We start from the raw sequence: 18133 nt of genomic DNA, 5'->3' as shown, positions 1-18133 counted from the left end.
ACAAAATACCGTGCAAGGACTGTAACAAACACTACATTGGACAAACAGGCAGAAAACTAGCCACCGGGAAACATGAACACCAACTAGCCACAAAATGAAATGACCCTCTCTCACTAGTATCCTCACATACGGATGAGGAAGGACACCACTTCGACTGGGACAATACACCCATCCCAGGACATGCTAAACAAAGAAATGCACAAAAAGTCCTAGAAGCATGGCATTCCAACTGGAACTCTATCAACAAATACATCGAGTTAGACCCCATCTACCACCCCTTGAGAAAAGGAACAGGAAGTGACTTCACCACAGGAAATAACATCACCAACCCAAAGAAACCCAAACATATAAATAGAAATCAGGAATTTTCAGCATTGCATCGCCTGAGGTCCATTGAAGATGTTACCTAGTAAGGTAATGAAATGTCTGGAAATGGACCTTTCAGCTCAGCGAGCAACCCAAATAGTTTCAAAAGATATTAAGATAAGCAGCAAAACAGAAATATCCTTTACACTCAATCCAGTTGAGTATCACTATTTTCACCCTTTAATTTCTTATATGGGCCAAATGCTGCCAAATGGGATTAGATTAGGTTAGGATATCTGATTGGCATGGACAAGTTAGAATGAAGGAGAACTGTACATCTCTATGACTCTGTGCTGAGAATCAAGTGTTTTCTTTCTGTGAATTTCTGCACTTCCATCAAATGTGATTCACTCTGTTTCTCCCCAGGACACAAAGGCATTGGGTAACTCACTGACTTCTCTCCATGAACTCTAAGAAAACAAGTCAAGGTTTTCTCCACGTACTTTGACTGCTTTGGACTGCTAAACTGTATATCTGCTGCTATGGATCTTTCCTTCTGAGTTGCTTCTGGCCTTCCGCCTCTTTCCCTCTAGTCATAACAGCTGGACTTATTAAAACAAAAACAGCAGTTACTCTGTTTAATCATCTTAACTTCAGTCCCATGACATTTTGAAAGTATTCCTGTGACCCACTGCCAAAAAAATGAGTTTCTGATTATTAGACAAAATCACTGTTGTAGAACTGAAAATCAAAAACATTTTCACTTCTTCTTTAGAATCCAAGTTCCCAATAATAATATAGTATAAAGTTTATAATAAAATTTGATGAATTTTTAGTGTAGTCATTGCATTAGACAACTTACCTAATATGTTTGTTGTGATCATAGTAAAGACTCTCGAGCCGAAACCTTTGACAGTGGATGCCCTAATCGAGAAACGATAAGTGGTGCCTGGTTCCAAATTCTTAAATGTGTGGTTGGTTTCATTTCTGGCTTTCAAGAGAGTTTTCTTTGGGCAGGATATAATCACTGCTGGGTCAGAGGACTCAATGCATTGATAGCTTACCTAATACACAGAAAATATTATTTAAACAACAGAACACCTAGAAATACTTGTGCTTTATAAGATATCAGTTTTCATAATTCATCATACACCTGTTCAACTCAGCATCCAAAATGATTGAATCATTGAATGATTATATCATCAGGCCATTCTGCCTGATATGTCTGCACATGTTTTTTGCAAGAGCAATTTAGCTAGTCTCATTCCTTTTGCATGCCTTTTCCCCATGACCCCGCAATTTCTTTTCTGTTTCGGCAGTGATGAAATGCCTTTTGAAAGTCATGATTGATCTGCATCCATCAAACCATCAGGTGGCACATTCCAGAACCTAATCACTTGCACTGTAAAAGGGTTTTCTTGACATCATTGTTGGCCCTTTTGCCAATCATTTTAAATATGAATTTATTTGTTCTCAACCCTTTCATCAAGAGGAACAATCTGCACATAAATTTGAGTAATGCCAACTTATCCTCCCCATTCTTCTCAAAAGAGAATAACTCCAGTCTCTCTAAATTAACCACACGTCAAAAGTCCCTTATCGTTTTAACTATTTCTGTGATTTTTTTTCTCTGTAATCATTCAACTTCATTCATTTCTGAAGTAGCAGTTGAGGTCAAGCCAATGTTTCATAACTTCTTAGCATTTGTATTCTATTGAAGAACATGATAGAACAACTGAACTAGCAAACATGAGAAAAAAATGGGAGCCCAGTAATGATCTAAAATTTTTGAAGTAAATGTCAAGTTCAGACTCTTTCTCTTGTTTCTTTCTTAATCTCTTTAACATTTCATTTGGTCACCTGTTATCTAGCTATTCACATCTCATCTAGGCACATCTTTAGTTTTTTTCACCTTATGTATTGCCACTGCCTTAGCTTTTGAGAACTCTTGCTATTTAATTTTCTCTTTATACTTCAGATTTCCAGAATTTTGTTTTCATTTAACTGCTTAATTCATATGCACGTCTAGAACATAGAACATAGAACATTACAGCGCAGTACAGGCCCTTCGGCCCTCGATTTTGCGCCGACCTGTCATACCAATCTGAAGCCCATCCAACCTACATTATTCCATGTACGTCCATATGCTTGTCCAATGACGACTTTAATGTACTTAAAGTTGGCGAATCTACTACATTTGCAGGCAAAGCATTCCATACCATTACTACTCTCTGAATAAAGCAACTACCTCTGACATCTGTTCTATATCTATCACCCCTCAATTTAAAGCTATGCCCCCTCGTGCTCGCCATTCCTTCCAGGTACACCCACTTGAAGAAGTTCTGCTCTTCTCTCTGACGGTATTTCTGTATTAACCTTTCGGATTGCCCACCATCATTTTATTTTATTTCCCTCTTAGTGTTTGATAAAGTGTTTGCCGAAATGTAAGCTCACAACCACATTTAATTCCCCAGTTACTGTCCGTGGGTCTACCTTACACCACACAAACTCCAATGGAATCCTTCATGTTCAGAATCCATCCAAAATTATAGGTGTCTCCCTGACATACAATGCTCCTCACACAGCTGTTCCTGTCACCTCTTACTCAGTGCCGTGCTCCACCACATGCACATCCCCAACCTGTCTCTTCATCAGCATTGCCCCGCACTACCTCAATGATGTTCTGGTCCCTACTTCCAGTTCATTTTTCACCCCATTTGATGTGTTAATATTTGATGCTTTGATCATTTCAGGTATTAAGGAATGCAAGTTCCAAAATCTCATAAACCACCACCACCTGCTGGTTTCTCCCTCTACTCCCTTTCCCTCCGAATCCATCTCCTTCTAATCTCACCTCTTGTTATGTATTCATGATGCCTCCTGACCTTTCCTTTTTTGATGTTGAACAATCCCTACTTACCAAGAACTTAATTTCATCCCTTTACATGCCCACCTCAATGAAATTTGGGAACGGTGTAACATTGACATCTTTTTCCATTAGCTTCTCCGTATGACTACTTCTTTGGACAAGAGTCTGCTCTCTGCCCTACAGACCTTTTCCCCCACCTCTAATACACTCCCTCTACCTGGACTTCTCCATCAGGCCTCTTACAAGCACTTGATATTTTCAATGAGAAAATTTGATATGAAATTTGTTATCTTAATTTCTCTAATATAAAAGCAAAGAACTGCAGGTTCTGGATATAAAAAACAAAAACAACAAGTGCTGTACACCCCTTCCAGCTCCATACTGGTTTAGCCTCCTCCACTCTCCCTAACTATCCCTCAGCTTTAATGGTCTGTATCAGCCTTAATAGGCTTTGCATGTAAATGAATCATTTGGAAAACACAGGCGATGTACTGATGGTGGTTAATAGATGAAAGAAAAAACATAACAGGTTATTTAGAGGTGGAAAATACATCAATTGTGTACACAAACTCTTCTAAACATAGAACTACATGAAAGCATGTGAGAAACTCAGCAGGTTTGGTAGCTACTGTCGAGAGAAAAACAATTTAATGTTTCCAGTTCAGTGACCCTTTGCCACAATGTTCTCAAAAATCCACCCACTAACCAGTATTCCGTTTTGGAAGCTGATAAAGGTGTTGGTATCTTGGAGAAATGCAGTCAGAACCAAGCTTCTGGCACCACAAATGGTTTGACTACAAAGGAGGTGAGGAAGTCAAAAAGAAGAGCAACAGTGATAGGGGAATCTTTAGTCGGGGAGCAGATAGGTGTTTCTGTGGCTGAAGGCATGACATCAGAATGGTATGTTGCCTCCTTGGACCTCAATGATTGTAATCCCTGGATTACCCTCGTGCCACGTGCTAGTGAGTTTAGAAATAGGAAAATAGGACAGATGAATGTGTGGCTCAAGAGTTGGTGCAAAAGGGAGAGTTCACTGGATCACTGGGACTGTTTTTGGGGAAGGTAGGGTACATGCAGACAGGACGGTCTACACCTGAACCATAATGGGACCAACATCCTTACAAGTAGATTTGCTAGCACTGTTGGGAGAAAATTAAACTCAGCTGACAGGTGAAGGGGACACAGAGTGTTAATGAAATAAGTCACGGTGAGTTCTGCTATGTTGAGTGTTAAGAGTAAGGCAAGGCTGGATATTCTTTATTTTAATGCTAAGAGTGTAATAGGTGATACTGGTGAGTTAATGACATGGATTGACACATGGAGGTATGGTATTGTTGCCATTATAGAAACATGGTTGAGGGAAGGGCTAGACTGGCATCTCAACATTCTGGGGTATAGGATCTTTAGGCAAGACACAGAGGGTGTAGAAATGGTGGTGGTATCGCACTATTAATTAAGGAGTCAATTATTGCAATAAGGAAAGATGATCATAGAATCCCTACAATGTTTAGGCAGGCCATTCGACCCATCAAGTTCACACTAGCCCTCTGACGACCATCACCCAGACCTAGTCCCTACCCTATCCCAGTAAACCTACATTTTCCATGGCTAATCCATCTAGCCTGCTCATTCCTGGATATTACAGGCAATTTAAAATGGTCAATCCACCAAACCTGGACATCTTTGGACCATGGGAGGAGACTAGAGCACCAGGAGGAAACACACACAGACACAGGGAGAATGTGCAAACTCCACATGGGCAGTCGCCTGAGGCTAGACTCGAACCAGGTCCCTGGCCTCATGTGGCAGCAATGCTAACCACTGAGCTATGTGCTGCCCTTGGAAGGGTCCTAAAACAAAGCCCTCTTTTTTTGTCTTCTAATTGCTTTTTTTAATTCCCTCCTAAACCTCCTGTATTCTTGTAGGGCTGCAGCTGAATTGCTCCCTTTGGCCTTGCTAAAAGCTTCACTCTTTTTTATCCAGTCCTGAATTGTCCTAGATATTCAGAGTTCTCTGAACTTATTGTTTCTAACTTTCCGCCTAAAGGGTGCATGTTGTCCGTACTCTCCCCAGCTCCTTTTTCATTCCCCCCATTGCTCCGTTGTAGAATTACCCATAAGGAGCTGTTCCCAGTCTACTATGGCAGATCCTGCTTTACTTTGATAAAATCTGCCTTCCAAAGCCGTCTTTTGCAGACCATCTTTTTCCTTGTTCAGAACAAGTTTGAACTGTACTATGTTGTGGTTGCTATCGCCTACATGTTCACCCACTACCACATTGAACACTTGTCCAGCTTCTTTCCCCAGAACCAAATCCAGCACTGCACCATCCTTTGTTGGGCCTTCTATATATTGATTCCAAAAACTCCTCTGGATGCATTTCAAGAAATCTTGCCCTTCTAAACCCTTAACACTATGACTATTGTAATTTATGTCAGGGAAGTGAAATCCTCTAGTATAATTGCCTGATTATTACTCTTACAAATCTCTGTGAACTAATTACATATGTGCTCCTCCATTTCTCGCTGACTCTTTGGGGGCCTATAATATACTCCCTGTAAAGCAGCTGCCCCTTCAACATTTCTAAGTTTTACCCTCATGAAAAAGGTCTTGCAAACAGGATTAGGGAGAATCCTAAGATATTTTATAAATACATGAAAGAGAAGAGGTTAATTAGGGAAAGAATTGGGCCTATTAGGGACCAAGGGAGCAAACTGCATGTGAAGCCACAGGGTACTGGAAGGGTGTTGGATGAATACTTCTCTTTAGTTTTCACTCAGTAAAAAGTACAGAATTCAGGAAAAAAGTCTGTGAGGAAATTGCACAGTCTGATATAAGGAAATGAGCAGGTACTGGATGCACTGTCCAGCTTAAAAACAGGCAAATACCCTGGCCTAGAGGAACTGCATCCCACACTTTTATGGGAAGCGAGGCAGGAAATTGCAAGGACTCTGACATAAAGTTTTAATTCCTCTCTGACCACAGAGGAAGTGCCAGAGAACTAGATGACAGCTGACATGATTACACTTTTAAAAAGATTAGTGGAAATGAACTAGGAAATTACAGACTGGTGAGCCTCGTGTTGGTGGCAGGGCAATATTTGGAGAAAATACTGTAGAAACGAATGGATACCCACTTGGAAAGGCATGTGTTAATTAGGGATAGTCAGCATAGCTTTGATAGAGGGAGATCATACCTAACAAATTTGTTAGAATTTTTTGAAACTGCGATCATGTGTGGGTGAGTGAAGTTCTGCTGATGTAGTTTATTTGGATTTTAGCAAAGGTTTTGACAAGGTCTTAACTGGGAAACTGATTGAGAAGGTTAAAGCCACATGGAATTGAGGAAAACTCAATGAGATAGATCAGAAGGAGAAAGTGAGGACTGCAGATGCTGGAGATCAGAGCTGAAAATGTGTTGCTGGAAAATCGCAGCAGGTCAGGCAGCATCCAAGGAACGGGAGAATCGACGTTTTGGGCATGAGTGGGCATGCATTGCTAGGAAGGTATTAGAGGCTGCAATCTTTGCAACCTTAAACATATATTTGGATGAGTACTTAAAATATCATAACATTCAAACAGCTTGGACAAGTGCAGGAAATTAGTGTACTTTTAGTGGTTGTAATGTCAGAGCAGACTCAATGGGCTGTAGGGCTTTTTTTGCATTGTACGAATCCATGAATCTGAACCTAACCCTAACCCTAACTCTAACCTTAACTGTAACCCTAATCCTAATCTAATCCGAACCCAATCTATGAATCTATAAGGGTCACTGGGACTCTAAACTATAACTCTGTTTTAATGCTGCCAGGCATGCTGAGTTTTTCCAGCATTGATTGTTTTTGCCTTAATTTCTCTGTTCCCTTCACTCACTCTAACCTGAATTCCCCTGAATTTACTGTACTCCATTCTCTCAAATCTAGCCGTGACTTTCGAATCAAATTTGCTGATAAGGGTGATATAGTCTGGTATGCCAACTGGCAAAGACAGTGCACCAACTCTCAGACATTTCCTCCTATCTCCCCAGATTATGACCCCACCACTGTATATTAAGATGTGGATTCCAAGACTATCTCTGATCTTTCCTTTTCTGCAGAGCTCCTCTTCACAGATCCCATTTCATACACCCAAATCCTGCACTTATACCTCCTTTAATACTTTCCATTTATCTTTTGATCTGGGCACCCTCAACTTCTGTTCCCCCTTGCTCCTCCTCCCCCTCTGTTAACAAAATAAAATAAAAGTCATCATTTTCCAGCTCCTTTCAATTCTGAAGAGGAATCACATTAGACATGAAACACTAACTTTGTTTCTCTTGCCACAGATGCTACCAGACCTTCGGAGTTTCTTGTGTAATTTCTCTTTTCATTACAATGAATTTTAGCATTGTTGAGTAATAAAAACATAAAATAGGCTGTTAATAAATAGGTTAATAAAATTTCTTCAGTCTGTAGCTAATACAATGTTTAGTTAGAAAACTGTACTCAATGAAGGATACATATACAAACATTTTTGTCTGGCATATAATGTTTTGTAATCTGAATTCAACTTGGATAACTCACTAAGTACAAATACCAAACTAACTCACTGATGGATGAAGATTTACCAAACTACTACTTTAAGGTATGCACCATTTCTATTGTATAATTAGACAATATTCTTAATGTGTATCTGCCACCAGTGCTGTTTGCTATAAGATTACAGTGAAAGATCAGGAGACTGCAATGCACAATCAGAAGTATGTGGGGTGAGAGATAAATACAGAAAGGGGAAGGTAGAAGGAAAGAAGGAAAGATGAAAGTGAAGTAACTCCACAGAGGCTGGTTGCCAAGTCACACTTTATTTACACATGGAGAGTCCTTGACACTAATCCAGCTTTCACGGAGTCAGCTTTCAGAGTCAGCAGAAACTCTGACAGTCCTGTTTATATCTGTCAGCCAGGGCTTCCTGATTAGGTCAGATTAACAGCCCCAATCAGGTACGACATATTCTATGAGGTTCACCTGACTGACCCTGTTACAATCATGGCAGGAAGGATGGAAATGCCTACACTACTGGCTAAATGAAGAAACTAATGGCTACCCAGTGAGGGTAACGTGTAATTGATGAATCTTGAATGATTTCTGTAGTGGCGTTTGTGACAAAATGGACATACATCTGGCATTCTCACTCAGTGAAGCATCAGAAAAAAAGCATTTCGTCATAACCATCGGGAACAATGGTCTTCAGGTCCACATTCCATTATTCCACCAAACTGCGGATCACAGCTGTACTATTTTATAGAGATTTCCAGGCCTATACTGGAAAAGCAAAACTAAAGCACTGTTACATGGTTACTACTATGGTTCTGCAGCTGAGGAATGGAGACAATCTGGATGCCAGCTGAAGATTTGTGGCCTGGAAATGCTGAAAGGAAAGGAAGAACACAAACCATCCATACATCCTCGCATTCATTCCCTACTTTTTCTGTTGATAGAATTTGATTGTGAGAATCCTTGACTGACTATGCAAAGTCCAAATGGTTCTATTATCTATGTGTGACCGATAATTTTTAGATCTAATTTTAGCAAGCTACTTATCACAATAATTACCTCATACTGCGTGATAACACCATTAGGCACCTGTGGTTCTTTCCATTTCAAAGTTATCGTATCTTCCGTGGATAGACTATTGATGAACTCTGCTGAAATTCTGCCAGGTACTGAGGAGGAAAAGCAACCACAACATGTTATATTCCTAATAAACATTATTATAATATTCATACATATATAAATAAATCAGTTTCCCTCCAATTACTGACACAGAGGAAGTTCTAAGCATGTATAAAAAAATCAGTCTTGAAGGTGCCATAGTACATGGATATACCTGGAATCCAGCATAGAAACACATTCAGCCCAACTGTTATATGTTTTTTGATTCACAGAAATTCTTCTCACCCCTTTTTCACCTAAATGTCTTTCTATCCCATTCTCCCTCATGTACTTATCTAGCTTCCCTATAAATGCATGCAAACTATTTGCTGCTGGTCATTCTTAAGCCCCAATGCTATGACTTCAGCAAGTGACAGAGTGAATACTGGTTTGATAGATCATAGGTTTAATATTTAATGGGCTAATATGATGGTCACTAAACATATTCATGCAAGGCTGCCAATTTTTCAAAAAATGACATAATTTAATTGCATTTTAAAAATGAATAAATGAAACTATATACATGACAATTTGCAAAGTCTTAACATAGAGAGCAAGGCAAAGTTCCAATGTGTTACCCAACAATATCCTTTACAGATACTCAATCTCAATAATGTATTATCTTAACCCTGTACTCATATCTTAACTTTTTAATTTTTTTCTTTATTTATTAAAATTACTGTGAGGTGATTCACTTTGGAAGGAGTAATAGGAATGTAAGATTCTTGGTAGTGTAGATGAGCAGATAGATCCCTGAAAGTTGCCATCCAGGATTGTTAAGAAGGCATATGGTGTGTTAGCTTTTATTATTTGAGGGATTGAGTTTTGGAACCATGAGGTCATGTTGCAGCTGTACAAAACTCTGGTGTGGGCCGCATTTGGAGAATTGCATACAATTCTGGTCACCGCATTACAGGAAGGATGTAGAAGTGTTGGAAAGGGTTCAGAGGAGATTTACTAGGATGTTGCCTGGTATGGAAGCAAGGTCTTATGAGGAAAGGTTGAGAGACCTGAAGCTGTTTTCATTAGAGAGAAGAAGGTTGAGAGGTGACTTAATTGAGACATATAAGATAACCAGATGGTTAGATAGGGTGAACAATGAGAGCCTTTTTCCTTGAATGGTGATGGTTAGCACTAAGAGACATAAGCTTTAAATTGAAGGGTGATAGACATAAGATAGATGTCAGAGGTAGTTTCTTTACTCAGAGAGTAGTAGGGGTGCGGAATGCACTGCCTGCAACAGTATGGACTCGCCAACTTAAAGGGTATTTTAATGGTCATTGCATGGACATATGGACAAAAATGGAATAGTGTAGGTTAGATGGGCTTCAGACTGGTTTCACTGGTCAGCGCAACAATGAGGGCTGAAGGGCCTATACTGCACTGAAATGTTCTATGTTCTACTGTTTCCAGATTTGTTGGCCTAGAGACCTCCTTCTGGTTCTAATTACCTAAATTTTATTTTAGTTCCAAGAACTTTAACCTTTACACGCATCTCGCAAACTTCACAAACTGGACCCCTTCTGTTGCGTGAAACTGTTCTCTTGACTCTGATTCTGAATTGAACTCAGATCACTAGTGGCTCCTAGTCTGTTTTAACAGTCTGTAATAAACATCTAACTTTGCGAACACTTTATCAATAAACCTTACAGGTATCCTGATAGGCATATAATTGAAGTGACATGCTTCCTTGGAAATTATGTAGCAACAAATGGCTTTCTGATCTTTTTAAAAAAGCCTTGTGCAGAATTGAAACTACACATCTATTTTACTTCTCCTTTAAAATCTAAATTGCTGAAATGATAATATTCATTTATTAAAGCAAGTTTCATATTCTTCACTTTCCTTAAGTTAACAGGTTTTTTCGGAATTTCCTACTGGATATATTGCAACTATCAGACATTTGTGCTTCTGAGTTTAAGTTTCCCTTCAAATAAAAATCATTTCTCCATGTTTAGCCTGTCAAACCTTTCCACAATCTACACAAAATTTACAAAACATTTATACAGACTATCACAAACATAAATAGGAAGTATTCATTGCCTGTCACATTGTCACAGAGACGTTTCAAAATAAAAGTAACAGCTGAATTTTCCTACAAATGTGGGGTTCCAATCTCAGAGCAATGTGAGGGTGTCTGGATTCTACATATGTTGTCAGAGTGCCTGACAGTGATCTATTTCAGGTGGTCTGTAATTACCTGTCCTTTTGTTCATTAACCACAGGTTCCTCAAGAGGGAGATTCGATCAGAAAGCCTGTATGCTGGATCAGCCAGCTAGCTGGCAGCCATTCTGGGAGAACTGGGAGCATCCGGTATAGACAGAGAAAAGGACGTGTGTCTCAAGATAGAGGTGCAATAGTGAATATTCAGCAAAGTTAAAAATAAACAATGGCAACAGCCATCAGGCCATCATAACAGAGATGGCTCCCTGACTCAACTGGCTATGGCTCTTTGAGCCCATGACTTCAAGATTGGAAAGAGACACTGGAAGTCTTTGGCCTCAGCAGAAGGGTTATCTAATGCCCAATGATCCTGGTGGGCATTTAACTGTCCAGCTGGTGCAGATTGCCACTGCTTGTTTGATTTTGCCCCCAACTAGATTTTCTCAAGGTTGGAACACATCAGGGAAGTGGTGCAACATGCTATTTTCTCATTTGGCTTTGGGTCCTTTGGGGTTAAGGGGGATTGAAAAGATTTTCTGTTCCTTTATTCTAATGTACATTATTTTTTTCCAAAAGTGGATCTTATTTAATTAATTCAGAATATATTTATTGTGGGTGAATTGTTTGGTTTTTGTTCAATTTTGTAGCTGTACCTTCAGTCATGATTCAGTTGAAGTTAACGGTTTAAAATTTCCATAATTGGGATTCTCTCTTACATAATGCAGTTTTGAGATTTAATTACTGTTATTCATGCTTGAAGTAGGATAAAGCCTTCAAAGTTTCACTTCTATCTCTCCATAGTTTCCTCTCGACTCTCATCTTTTACAATGATTTTGCTTCTCTTAACCAAAGTTTTAATTTCTCCAGAAGCTGAAATAGTATCCAGTGGTCCACTACTCAGTGTCACATAATCGTCAAAACTAGGGGCAGAAGTAGACCATTCGGCCCCTCAAACCTCTCTGGCATTTAGTAGGATCATGACTGATCTGTGTGTGCTTTAAACTGTATATTCCCATTTGTCCCATAAATCCTTGACTTCTCTAACTAACAAATACATCTACCTGTACCTTAAAAATATTTGCATCTGCCAACTATACTGTATCAAAGTCACACAAGCTTTAGAGACAGAAAAACCCTCCTTGCTTTTGTTGTGAAACCACACCTGCCTCACCACCAGTTAATACCCAGGTTTGGTAACAATCCCAAAAAAGGCAAAGTACTACAGATGTTGAAAATAAATGTAGGATTACTGTTTTAGGTTGACAACCTTTCAGCTTCACTATTATATTAACCCTCCCTTCCAGACTCCATAGATGCAGCTTCATTTTGTGAACATTTCCAGGTTGTTACAATCCTAATCTTGTCAAGAATGGCTGAAGAGGTTAAACTTCAGGGAAATTTATGAGTAGTGATCATACTGAAATGGATAAAACCTTGAGGGAACTTCAAGGAGGTAGTTCCCAGGAGGTAGACAAGAACCAGGGGACATAATTTAACAAAGAAAAGATCCTGTTTTTACGATGGAGATGGGGAAAATATTTTTCACATAATTTATCTGGGGATTTATCTTGCAGAGAAAGTAGTGGAGGTAGACCATTCAATTTATTCAAGGCTGAGCTATACCTGCATAGGCTTTTGATTGACAAGGAAGTCAAGGGACATGGGGAGCCAGATAGGAAAGTGTCGTTGAGATTGTGAACAGAACAGTAATGATCTTTTGAATGGCAAAGCAGTCTTAATGGGCCCAATGGCCTACTCCATCTGCGTGCCTATTATAGAATTATAGAATGATACAGATAGAGAAAGTACAGTCTGGCCCAACAAGTCTTTATGGCCCAAAATAAATTACTACCAACTGGTCCCACTTTCCCACACTATGCCCATAGACTCATATGTTCAACCTTCCAATACCCCATAGGCATGCTGAAAAGGTGCAATCATTATATTGATCTGTCTGCTGAGGGGGTGTTTGCGCATATAATCTTCCTGTCTTACATTATCTTGAACAACATCTAATACGTGCAATCTGGTCGGCATGGACGGGTTGAACTGAAGGGTCTGTTTCCATGCTCTATGACTCTATGATCTCTAAAAGCCAGTTAAGCCAAGTCAATGAAGTTCATTGGGAATACAGAATAGAGGTAACTCAATAAATAATCAGTAATGCAAGCTGCTCAGATACAAATTTGTGGTCAAGCAACCATGGGCCCAAAATTGGATATTGTAAATTGACCCACATCCAAAGAAATCACAGGCCTGGTAGGAAATTGGTCAAATTAAACTGCAGCCAGCAGCTGTTGGCAACAAACAACAGAACAAACCATGGTCAAACAGGTCACAAAGGTTCAGGAAGAACCAGTTACAACCAGTCCAAGGATTGTGCATTGAAGCAGTTTCAATCAGACTTCCAGGCACTTTGACACCCAACCAGTGCCTGAAGCCGTGCACTTTACAACTCCCCAGTATAGCATCAGTGAAAGATATCACTGCCATAAGAGAAATGCTACAACTGAGAGTGCACAAGCCACTTTACATGGTACCCAGGCACATAGCACCACCACAAGAACCAGGTTCAAGACCTCAGTCCATGCCGCTGGAAAGACTGGAAGACAAGCAGCAATTAATTTGGTTGGGGAGATCATGCAAATTTGGAGATGGAAATCCCACGGTTTAACTCCTTTATTCCCCTGCTAGAATACACTCCCAAAGCATGATGGGACTTTGCCTCTCTTTAGTGAGTGTATAGAGCCAGATAGGTCAGTTTGGGACAGCCCCAGATAGACAGTATGGTGGAAAGCTGCCCTGTAGAGATTTTAGGGGACATGCAGGTCCAGTTTGATACTTAAGACATCCCAAGATTAAGACAACATATGGCGCATGAAGAAAAATATTCTTATGAACAGAGTCACTGGACTCCAACCAGAAAGGATAGTGACAGAATCTATAGAGTTTAGACTAGGAGAAAATAGTCTGACACCACCCAGCAGTATTGGTCAATGCCCGTAGGGATGTTGAGCACATTTTAGGATCACACTTTATGAGAAAGTGCACTTCATCGTATGACTCAACCAATTGCTTTTCCTTTCAAATGCTGGCACTAGATGAGGCACCAGTGGAGATTGTGACAGTCACATACAGAAAGAGAATTTTTATCTCAGGAGAATTGTGGATTAGACCTACCAAAATGAATGAGGACCCAGCAGGACAGGCAAATCTCTCAGAGCACAAGTGTGCATTCACAGTCAAAAACACAACCATGACTGTGTAGAGGGCGAGGAAGTGATAGATGGACTGGACTTAAACAGACAAAGACCATACACTTTCCCAAAGCAGGCAGAAGGCCAGTGATCAAGGTGATTAGCAGATTGTTAAAGCAAGGTGTCCCATGCTCTGTGGCACTGACCAATAACTCGCCAATATGTCTAGTTAAGGAATCACACGGCTCGCCATCGATTACCAGAAACTAAATTAAACCAGTCTAATCATGGCACAGACGGTAGTGATAGAGTTTTCAAATTCTCTTTCAATTATTCATCAGGGGCTGTTTAAAGGAATGAAGTGGTTTTCTCAATTGATTGCTTGGTACAGCATCTGGATAATTTCCTCCTGCATGCAGAGACAAGGACAGAATATTTGACACTGTTAACCTTCCTCAACAACCTGAGATGAAAATTTAACCCCAAGAAGGCACATATCATGAGGTCCCAAGCCTCATGCTTGGGAACTGTGAGAACTGAGGGGAAACATGAAATAGAAGGGAAACACATCAAGGCAATAACCTTTTTGCCAGTCCCCAGGAATATGAGTGCATTGTGTCCTTTCTGGACTTAGTTGCACACTGTTAGAGCCACATCAATGGTTTCACAACTAAAGCTACCTCACTTTCCAACCTCCTTAAAAGGAATGTCTGGTGAGGATGAACTGAACAGCTCATGGTTGCTGTTGAGAAATTAAAACAGGCCCTGGTGCAAGGATGCTGCACTGTTGGTACCTGACTCAGAACTTCCTTTTGCTTTGGAAGTTGCAGCCACACCTACAGCCATACCTCTCCAAGAATTGCACAATAAACATGGACCAGTAGCCTATGCCTTCTGGATCCTTTCACCAGGAGAGCAAAGTTACCCTGTATGGGAGAAGCACTTGCTTGCTATGTTCTGAGCGGTACAATATTTGGCATAAATTATCAGCCTGAACCCCCTGAGCATTTTGACAAATGACATCTTCATTCAACTTAGAACAAAGAACAAAGAAAATTTACAGCCCAGGAACAGGCCCTTCGGCCCTGCAAGCCTGATCCGATGCAAATGTACTGTCTAAACCCGTTGCCCAATTCCTAAGCATCTGTATCCCTCTGCTCCCTACCTACTCATGCATCTGTCCAGATGCATTTTAAATGAATCTACCGTGCCTGCCTCTACCACTTCTGCTGGCAATGTGTTCCAAATGCCCACCACCCTCTGTGTGAAGTACTTGCCCCATGTATCCACTTTAAACTTTCCACCTCTCACCTTGAAAGCATGACCTCTTGTTATTGAATCTTTCACCTTGGGAAAAAGCTTGTGTCTATCTACCCTGTCTTTACCCTTCATGATTTTGTAAACCTCAATCAGGTCCCCCCTCAATCTCCTCTTCTCTAATGAAAATAAACCTAACCTTCTCAACCTCTCTTCATAGCTACCACCTTCCATACCAGGCAACATCCTCGTAAACCTTCTCTGCACCCTCTCCAAAGCATCCACATCCCTTTGGTAATGTGGTGACCAGAACTATACACAGGATTCTAAGTGCAGCCAAACCAATGTCTTGTACAATTGTAACATGACTTGCCAGCTCTTGTACTCAATACCCTATCCAATGAAGGCAAGCATACTATATGCCTTCTTGACCACTCTACCCACCTGTGCAGCAACCTTCAGGGTACAATGGACCTGCACTCCCAGATCTCTCTGCCCATCAACTTTTCCCAAGGCTCTTCCATTCATTGTATAATTCACTCTAGAATTAGTCTTGCCTAAATGCATCACCTCACATTTGTCTGGATCGAAATCCATTTGCAACTTTTCTGCCCAACTCTTCAGTCTATCTATATCCTACTGTATTCTCTGACAGTCCCTATGCTTTCTGCTACTCCACCAATCTTCGTGTCATCTGCAAACTTGCTGATCATACCAACAGTGCCCTCTTCCAGATCATTTATGTATATTACAAACAACAGTGGCCCCAGCACTGATCCCTGTGGAACACCACTGGTCACCTTTCTCTATTTCGAGAAACTCCCTTCAACTACTACCATCTTCTGTTGCTCAACCAGTTCCTTATCCATCTAGCTAGAACACCCTGCACACCATGTGACTTCACTTTCTCCATTAGTCTACCATGGGGAACCTTATCAAACGCCTTACTAAAGTCTATGTATATGACATCAATAACCATTCCTTCATCTATCAACTTGGTCACTTCCTCGAAGAATTCTATTAAGTTGGTAAGGTACGAACTCCCCCAAACAAAACCATGTTGCCTAACACTGATAAGTCCATTCTTTTCTAAATATAAATAGATCCTATCCCTCAGTACTCTCTCCAGCAACCTTCCCAACACCGACGCCAGGCTCACTGGTCTGTAGTTAGCAAGAATATCCCTACTACCTTTCTTGTACAGGGGGACAACATGAGCAATCTTCCAGTCCTCCGGCACCTCACCTGTATTTAAGGATGCCACAAAAGGTATCTGTCATGGCCCCAGCTATTTCCTCTCTCGACTCCCTGGATAGGTCCCATCCAGTCCTGGGGATTTGTCCACCTTACTAACTTCTAGCCTACCCAACACATCTTCCCTACTTATGTCAACATGATCCAGACTAATCAAACTTCTATCTCTAATCTCAAGATTCATCATGTTCCTCTCCTCAGTGAACCACTGATGATCAAGGTCCACAAGGAGGCCTCAGAGAAAGTTGGCCACTTCCAATACCTCAGGAGTGTCCTGTCATCCAAAGCAATTATTGATAACGAGATCCAGTCCTACCTTCAGTGTGCTAGCGCAACCTTCAACTGCCTGGGGATAAGGGAGTTCGAGGACAACAAACATCATCTCCATCACCAAGTCTATGGTATACAGAGCTATGGTGGTTCCCATGCACTTATATGGTTCTGAGACATTGAATGTCTACAGCAGACACCTCAAGGTGGTGGAGCTGTACCACCAATGGTGCTTGCGCAAGATTCTGCGAATCTACAGGAGGAAGATGAGGTGTTCTATTTATCTCACCCTCCTATGTATCTCTCAGCCCCCTTCCCCTGCCCCACATTCCTGATGAAGGGCTTATGCCCAAAACGTCAACTCTCCTGCTCCTTGGACGCTGCCTGACCCTGTTATGCTTTTCCAGCACCACACTTTTCAACCCTGAGTTAAACACCCTCTGCCATAAGAAAACTGTGAAAATTCTAAGAAATATATTGGTTGAATACATAGCAGCAATCATCAGAATGCTAAAACTGAAAAAGTAGAGCAAGGTGCACTTTGATGAGAAAGTGAATCCATAGAATACTAGGTAGGGCAGCAGGTGATATTACAAATTTTTCAACCAGGACCATTTCTGTCCCCAAGCTATGCAGTCCCTACTCCTGGTGGACAAGGCTAACCTGTCTGTATACATAAATTTCCTAGCTGCAGGAAAAATTGGGTGGTGTCATGGCACAGTGGTTCAGTGGCTCACTGCTGCCTCACAGCACCAGGGACCTGGGTTCAATTCAACCCTCGGGCGACTGTCTGTGTGGAGTTTGCATATTCTCCCCATGTCTGTGTGGGCTTCTTCTGGGTGCTCTGGTTTCTTCCCTCAGTCCAAGCTGTGCAGGTTAGGTGGATTGGCCATGCTAAATTGCCCATAGTGCCCAGGGATGTGCAGGCTAGATGGGTTAGCCATGGGAAATGTAGTGGTGTGGACTTGATGTGCTGAATGGCCTACTTCCAAACTGTTAGGATTCTCTGATTCCATGGTAATTAATTAAAGGTCTACAGAGCCCAACAGAACAGCCAGTAACTTCAAATGCTTCTAGGGGAAGTTGAGGAAGCAGACCCTAAGCTGGGTCTTGATCCAGAGCCCAAAC

At 40.9% G+C, this 18133-nt stretch overlaps 1 protein-coding gene across 1 annotated transcript in view; it reads right to left on the bottom strand.

Moving 5' to 3' along the window:
• LOC140453410 (receptor-type tyrosine-protein phosphatase U-like) overlaps positions 1 to 18133 on the bottom strand; it is a 476064-nt gene that overhangs the window by 211154 nt on the left and 246777 nt on the right. The window contains exons 13-14 of the mRNA XM_072548057.1: positions 8765 to 8874; positions 1169 to 1370 (exon numbers count right to left, since the gene is read on the bottom strand). Of these exons, the coding sequence (XP_072404158.1) occupies positions 1169 to 1370; positions 8765 to 8874 (312 nt within the window). The remainder of the gene's footprint in view (positions 1 to 1168; positions 1371 to 8764; positions 8875 to 18133) is intronic.

This window comes from Chiloscyllium punctatum, chromosome 27 (assembly GCF_047496795.1).
Source record: "Chiloscyllium punctatum isolate Juve2018m chromosome 27, sChiPun1.3, whole genome shotgun sequence".
Lineage (NCBI taxonomy): Eukaryota > Metazoa > Chordata > Chondrichthyes > Orectolobiformes > Hemiscylliidae > Chiloscyllium > Chiloscyllium punctatum.
The sequence above is the reverse complement of the archived record's forward strand: the minus strand, read 5'-3'. Positions and strand labels throughout refer to the sequence as shown.